The sequence below is a fragment of the Neophocaena asiaeorientalis genome, unplaced genomic scaffold (genome assembly GCF_003031525.2).
Source record: "Neophocaena asiaeorientalis asiaeorientalis breed wild unplaced genomic scaffold, Neophocaena_asiaeorientalis_V1.1 scaffold264, whole genome shotgun sequence".
NCBI lineage: Eukaryota > Metazoa > Chordata > Mammalia > Artiodactyla > Phocoenidae > Neophocaena > Neophocaena asiaeorientalis.
Window position 1 is genome coordinate 4,127,655 of NW_020185332.1, and position 8,058 is coordinate 4,135,712.

At 44.4% G+C, this 8,058-nt stretch overlaps 1 protein-coding gene across 1 annotated transcript in view; it reads right to left on the minus strand.

Moving 5' to 3' along the window:
- TLN2 (talin 2) overlaps nt 1-8,058 on the minus strand; it is a 447,872-nt gene that overhangs the window by 108,029 nt on the left and 331,785 nt on the right. The window contains exon 29 of the mRNA XM_024735251.1: nt 564-772. Coding sequence (XP_024591019.1) covers nt 564-772 — 209 coding nt within the window. The remainder of the gene's footprint in view (nt 1-563; nt 773-8,058) is intronic.

Below are 8,058 nucleotides of genomic sequence, written 5' to 3' on the forward strand. Positions count from 1 at the left end.
AGAGAAACAGCTGCCTTCTAGAGAGCCCTGCAGAGGTCCTGAGGTGGAAGGAGGCCCTGAGTCCTTTGGATCACAGTTAGCCCGCCCTGGGATGGATTTATGCTCAGCGACCCTCTGGTGCCATCATCCCACACCTCGCCCTGCCCAAGGGCAGGTGGAATGTTCTGAGCACTTCCAGACCAACTTGGAGTTGCCCACATGCTGCCTTTTAAGGATGTGTGAGGCTCCTTGTCTACGCTCTCTGGTAAGAATCACCTGAAGAGGCACTAGAGAGAGTTTAAAGCACCGAGTAGCTAAACCAAGCATATCTACCTCACCTCCCAGGCTAGGAAGAGGGATATACGTAAGCACACATAGGCCCAAAACAGACATGCTGCGTCCAGGTCCTTCACGTTCTAACGGCAGGTCTCAACAAAGCCCCCCATACTTTCTGTTGACTGAATTAAGCACATCTCACATTATGGGGGCTACCATGCAAGGCTTCCAAAGCTGCTCACACCGGGCAACAGCCTGTCAATGCATCCACCTCAGTGATGACCTTGATTGCCACTTCTAGGCCTTACCTGGGCTAGTCTCTGCTGACTCTCCGCATCTCCAGGTGCGATCAGGGCCTGCTTGGCTTCCTGGATGAGCATGGCCGAGCCCTCCATCACGTCCCGGGCGGAATCTAACATGGCATGCACAGCCGCGGGGTCACTCGTAGATGCAGCCACCCCCCGGGCAGCCTGGGCCAGCGTTTTCAGAGCTTGGGCTGTCTCTCGAGCAGCCACCCCTGGGGATTAAAAAAAAAAAAAAAAGAGCCCGCCAGACTTTCTATTAGATTCCATCCAAAAGTTATACTTTTACTTGGGAGTAAGCCTCTAGACTAGAGCCTTCGAGAAAGGAGAGAATCCTTGGACAGTGCCTGGCACAGGTGGGCTCCAAATTGCTTTTTATAAAATTTGAATTGATGTCCTTCTCAAAGAAGTAGCTCAAGCCATTGGCTCTGGACTGCTCCAAGAGGGATGTTACAACAAATGCCACGCTAAACACCATTTCCCTCTGGTTCCTGTCACTCCCACTACCCCACCTGTCCCTAGACCTAAAATACCAAGTGCATAGTATCAAACTCACAGATGAATCACTCAAGTTCACTTTTCTTTCCAGTCATTTTTATTGGGGCATAACTTACATGCAACAAAGTGAATGAGTCTCCCTGGGCAGCTCACTGAATCTGTACCAATGTGTACACCCACGTATCTGCCATCCATATGGAGAAGGAACACTTCCATCACCTGTGCCCTTTCCCAGTCAATATCCCCTCACACTGGAATTATTCCGTATTCTAGCTTTTATCATCTTAGACTAGTTTTACCTGTTCTTAAACTACGTGCTGATGGAACCACACTGTATGTGTTCTTTTGTGTCTGGTTTCTTTCTCTGACCATAATGCTGGGAGAGTCACCCATGCTGTTACACATAGCAGTACATTGCTTTCTCTTGCTGTGTCATATTCCATTACAGGAACACAGCAACTCTGCTTATCCATTCTTCTGTTGCTGGACATGTGAGGATTGTTTCCTGTGTGGACTATTACGAATAAAGCTACCGGAAAAGTTCTCATCCCTGTGTTTAGGTGGACATCTGGAGTTGATTCTCTTGGATTTAAATCTAGGAGCTGAATTGCTGGGCCATAGGGTAAGTGTATAGTTAGCTTTGGAGGATACTACCACACGTCTGCAGAATGGTTTTGCCATTATACACTCCGCCAGCACGATACATATGAGAGTTACAGTCGCTCTTCATCCTGGCCCATACTTACTAGTATTAGATTTTTTATTTTATCCAGTTCTGGTGGGTGTATATAGCATGCGGGAATCTTAGTTCCCCGACCAGGGATTAAAACCATGCCCCCTGTAGTGGAAGCGTGGAGTCTTAACCGCTGGACCACCAGGGAAGTCCCTCACTGAGGTTTAATTCTTATATCCCTAGTGAGCAACGATGTTGAGCACTTTTTCATACACTCAGTGGCTGTTTGGACATCCTCTTTTGCGAAGTGCCTGCTCATCTTTAATGTGCTCATCTTCTAAAGATGATGGCATTCGGAGATAAACTATGCATATAAACTAGTCCTTAAAAACTACAGTGCCACCTCCCATAGAAAGAAGAGGCGCCTTCCTACATGGTACCTAGTGCTTGGCGCACCCAAGAAAAGGAAGGATACTGGAAATGCCAAGGCACGTAACAAAAGGCTCCTAGAACCTGGGGGGCTGCAGAATAGCCAGCCTCAAAGCTCATCTCATCGAACCATTTCAGATGAGGCCCAGTGCTGAGAAGCATCTTGACCATGGACACACCTTTAGATCTGAGGTTAGTTTCTTAACTTCGGGGTCAGACTCTGCACAGTGTTCTTTGGGATAGAGAACTACAAGGGATTCTTGTTAGAACATACAACATCTGCATGAAATATTCACAGATGACTTGCTCTCTCACTACACTCTGAGGTGACTGTATCTAAAGCCTTCGGCTGGATGGTCTCTAGGCACCCCCGAGCGTGGTCTTTACCGCCGCTGCTTCAGCCGCGTGGGCACAGACGCAGCTGGTGGTCCTCTCTTTACTAGGGACGAGGCACCGAAATACAAGAAAGAACACAAAAGGCCCTGGGGAATCCATAAAACACCTTCCCAGAGTTGCAGACTGGCTCATCTGTAAATACTTAGGAAGTCACATAACTGGGACATAACTCCACAATCTAATCAAGGCAAATTACAAAGCTGCCAATCTACCATTTATCACATGGCACTTCCGAGCGCAGCATGTGGAATGAACACATTTTAAACAAAGTGTTTTATATGGTAGAGGAGGAAGCATAAAGATAAGTAAAGCCAAGGTGAAGGAGAGAAAAAAGCCAAAGAGAAGAGTCACTGCATTTTTTTTTTTTTTGGGTGACATCAAGGAGGGTTTTATTGTTTTTATTTTACTGGAGTATAATTGCTTTACAATGTTGCGTTAGTTTCTGCTGTACTGCAAAGTGAATCATCTATATCCCCTCCCTCTTGGACCTCCCCCCACCCCCTGTATCGCACCCATCTAGGTCATCACACAGCACTGAGCTGAGCTCCCTGTGCTATACATCAGGTTCCCACTAGCTATCTATTTTATACATGGTAGTGTGCTTATGTCAAACCTAATCTCCCGATTCATATGACGCTGAAGCTTCTGGCACAGGGTGGAAGGACATCCTTGCTCAGAAGGGCACCCACCAGGTGTGGTTAAGACCTCGTCCAGCTCTGCTGCTGACAAGATGTGTGGACTAACAGCCGCCGCCTTTTCCCTCTGGGTCTCAGTTTCCCACAGGTTATAGGAGAGGCTGAGATCCCAGCTGTGACCATTGAAAATTCTAGGCTGTGATTTCTAGACCTCTCCTCTTGCCTTCCTCGTTACCACGTGGACTCTTGAATCTATTTCTATTTGAGTTGTATTATTTTGGAAGAATAAAACATTTATCATACGCCATTAGAAAAGTCATGTTCATGAAAAAATAATTTACTGAAAAGCCTTTTATAGACTCAGACAATTTTTCCAAAAGGCAGAAACCAGAAAAGCGGAATTCCAAAAGCCGAGGTATATCCACCCCACGTGTTTTCTGCTGAGGACTCACTATGAAATCTCAAGGCACATCAAGAATCCTCTTTGGAGGCATTAGGTTTCCCGCAAAGTGGAAGCCACACCAACAAAAGGATGAAACAAGGCCACCAGATGCCAGGGAGCAAATGACCATCCAAGGCTGTACGTGGCTGAATTCACAGCAATATTCTCAATGGTAACGATGAGAATCATCAGAGTCATATCTCTGAGCAATCACCACCCTCCTCCCCCCGAAATTGTTCCTGTAGTCAAGGGTGCAACACACCCCAGAAGTGCCAATGCGAAACACTGAAGCAGACTCCCTGCTTCAATAACCACAATCCTTGGAAGACACAGATGACGTTCACAGTATTCCTGCCGTCTAGATCTCAAATTATATTCAGCAACAGTCTTAGGGAGACACATTAGTCATATGAAATACAGGGGAATTCTTTGTAATAGTAATTACTCCTGATCAGAATTCACGTAGATTGTGTGTAGACAGCATTAGACCACGTATCAAGCTCACAAGGTAAAAACCAAGTATGCAAGATTTTTTAATCTGTCCCAAAGGATCTGGAAAGGGTTCTGTCTATGTAGCTGTACTCAGCCGAGAAGAAATGCATTTTGAACACTGTACTGGCCGAATAAAACCACATCTGCATTAGAATCTAGTCCAGTGGCAGCTCATGTGTTAACTTCTGAGTATCCCACACATCTTAGGTATGGACGAGGGAACTGACACCCAGGGAGAAGCTGTCCACACTCTGCTCTCTCCCTGCTTCCCATCCATTCTTCAACCTTCCTGTAATTGCCTTCAACAGGGAGAGCAGTGACCTTGTTTTTCCTTAAGCCAGTGGATGCTTCTTAAGTCCCTCTCTGCAGTGTCTTTCCAGGCAGCAATTATCTCTGTGAGTCGAGAGACATCCCTCTCTCCTGGTTTCCATGGTCTCTCCAAGGCTGCACGTTCTCGTTTCTTTCAAGGATTTCTAACGCTCAGCCTTCTCCTGAAATACTTGGGTTCCATAGGGTTATATCTGATAAAATTGTTCTCACTCTACCACTCTCCCTTACACAAACTTAGCTACCCCCATGGCTTCAATCATTATCATTTTATTAAACATTTAGAAATATTTATCTCCAGCCCAGACTTCTCTATTGAGTTCCAGAGGTAAATATCCAGCTGCCTAACGGGCACCTCTCTGTGGATATCCTGCAGGGATTTCAAATGGAATCCATTTAAAGTTGAACCTGGGACTTCCCTGGTGGTCCAGTGGTTAAGAATCCGCCTTCCAATGCACAGGATGTGGGTTCGATCCCTGGTCAGGGAACTAAGACCCGCATGCTGTGGGGCAACTAAGCCCATGTGCCACAACGAAAAGCACGTGTGCCGCAACAGAGACCCAGGGCAGCCCCCCCCCCCCACAACAATAATAATAATAAAGTTGAACCTGGCATCCCTAAACTCCAGCCCTCAACATGCCTGCCAATGACTCTGTGTCTCCATCACAGTGACTCATACAACTCTTTGTTCAGCTATCAGGCTAAACTTAGAGCGGTCCGTGTTGCTTTCCCTATTCCCATTCCTACCAACTTCTAATCCATCACCAACAACCGTGAGGTCTCTTTTTCTTTAATCCATCCTTCACCTCCACTAACAACTCTTATCTGGATGAATGCAACAGCCTTCTCACTGGTCTCCCTGCCTCCAACTTTGCTTCCCTCCAATTTATCAGCACACGAAAAGAAGGGCAAAGTGCATTAAGGGCAATCGAGACTGTGTCGACAGATGCAAATTCTTCAGTATTTTCACATGCTCTGAGCTTCAATTTCAATGTATTTAAATTGGCTTACGAGGCCTTTTACGATCTGATCCCAGCTGACCTTCCCAGCCTTATCTTCTTACTCCCTACCCCCCTGCCTTTTACTTGGATCCTCTCACTTCATTTCATCAGCCTTCTTCTCCTGCCTTTGGGACTTCACGTATGCTGTTCCCAAGTCCGCCACCACCACCTAGTTGGCGCCTGCCAAAATGAAATGGGGATACTTCTAGGACGTTCTTCAGACATCAACTAGACAGTCTGTCATCCTGGATGTTATCAGTATTGGATGACGCAACTTGTGAAGCAGTCTTTCCTTCATTAAAAATCCATTTCATCATCTACACAAAATCTGGCAAGATTTCAGGAATGTGTAGAAGTTCTTGAAACTACATCTCTCATATGCCCTAAGCTTTTAAGAATTTACATACACTTTTCTTTCTCCTTGAAAGCTAAGTGAGTCGTAATAATCCTTCAAACCCCGATCAGGTGTCAGTTCTGCTGTGGAACGTTCCCTCACCCTCTCATGAGGACAGAATTGTACATTCTTACTGTTGCAGGTACTATATTACACTTTGCCGTGGTAACTCTTTTTGTGCTCCTACTGTGCTCTTATTTTCAAAGTAGTAAATATACACAGTTTTTGAAGAACCAAAGAGGATTTTCCTTATAGTGATGGAAGGAATAACTTATTGCAGATGAACCCTCCCCCTCAGAGAAACAACTAGAAACTCTGGAAAAATACAGACAAAACATCTGTTTGAAGGCACTGGAGAGATACCAAGGAACCAAGGTAACGAAAGCCAAGACCTTGTAAGAGAAAGAAAGTACAGAGAAGTGAGTACAACACTGCTTTCCCCCCTTCAAGGCATTTTCTAATTTGTAAACTCTTGCCCAGAAACTGAGAGGCTGAGCAAAACTTTCTGAAGTCGCATGGGGATGGGAAGATAAAAGGAGCATAGTTCTGAGCTCAAAAATCAGAATGGCCCTCATAAACATCACAGATGTTTAGACAGGAGGCACGAAGGGCTACACCCTACAAGGTAAACTGGAAATGGACTTTGCAATATCCAATCAGTTCGGTTCCGCTCGTATTATGGTGATCTCCTTTTTTAACCACCTGCTAAAATAAAAGATTAATCCTCTGTACGGAAGAAAACACAATCTAGAGCCTCAAATTACTTCTACAATGTAAATACCAATGATTAGCATTAAATTAAAAAAAAAATCAGAAACATCAGGAGATAAGGTCAATAGTTGAAAACCAAGAAGAGAAAAAAAAAAAACCAGAAAACAAAACAGATAACAAGACGCCCGTAGGTGATCCTGACATTGGAGTTACTGAACCTAGACTTTAAGTAAATGTAAAAACTATGTTGAAGAAATTAGATGACAAGATAGAGAATTTCAGCAGAGAAATGGAAAGTACAAGAAAGCCATCAAAAGGTTATTATAAAACTGAAAAATATGACATTTAAAATTAAAAACTCAATAGAAGAGTTTGAAGGTAGGAGGAATAGTGAGCTGCAGATAAATCCAAAAAAACCCACACAGAATAAAGCATGGAGAAGAAAAATTATGGCCAATATAGAAAAGAGCATAGGAGACACACAAAACAGTGAAAATATCTAACATAGGGGGGAGCTGGAGTGTACAAAGAGGAGAGAAAAAAATGGGACAGAAGCAGCATTTGAAGATATAGTGGTTGAGTTTTCCAAAACTGATCTAAGACAGCAAATCCCATCTTTAAGGAGTACTAAAACCCAAAGTGGGATAAATAGGCAAAACGACACAAAACAAAACTCCTCTAGGCACAGTGCTTGAAAACCAAAGACTGAGAAAATCCAGAAAACGAGTAGCAGAGGGGAAAACTAAAACCACATGACCTGTGGAAGGGTAAAGTGACAGCGGACTTCACAACAGAAATAAAGGAAGCCAGAAGACAACGGAATAACACCTTCAAGTGCTGACAACGGAATAACACCTTCAAATGCTGGAAGAAGATAACTGCCAACCTAAAATTTTACAACACGTAAAATTATCTACCAAAAATAGAGGCTAAACAAAGGCATGTTAAAACAAACAACAACTGAAAGAATTGGTCACTACAGACTCACACTAAAGGAATTAATGCAGGGAGTTCTTTAGGCAGACAGGAAATAATCCCAGGTGGAAGCACATTGCAACGCAGAAAGGAATGAACAGCAATGGAAAGGTCAATATGGAGGAGCATTTAAACAATATTGACTATGAAACAACTTTGAGGCAGTACTGAGGAGGTTAAATATATGTAGAATTAAAGCACTCAACAACAATGAATGAGTTGGAAGAAAGGTCAATGAAGTTTAAGTGTCCCAAGATTCTTGCACTGTCTAGGAAGAGGTAAACATACTAACTTATATTATACTTTAAAAAAATTGTTCAAGGGCTTCCCTGGTGGTGCAGTGGTTGAGAGTATGCCTGCCGATGCAGGGGACACAGGTTCGTGCCCCAGTCTGGGAAGATCCCACATGCCGCAGAGTGGCTGGGCCTGTGAGCCATGGCCGCTGAGCCTGCGCGTCCGGAGCCTGTGCTCCGCAACGGGAGAGCCCACAGCAGTGAGAGGCTCGCGTACCACCAAAAAAAAACCCAA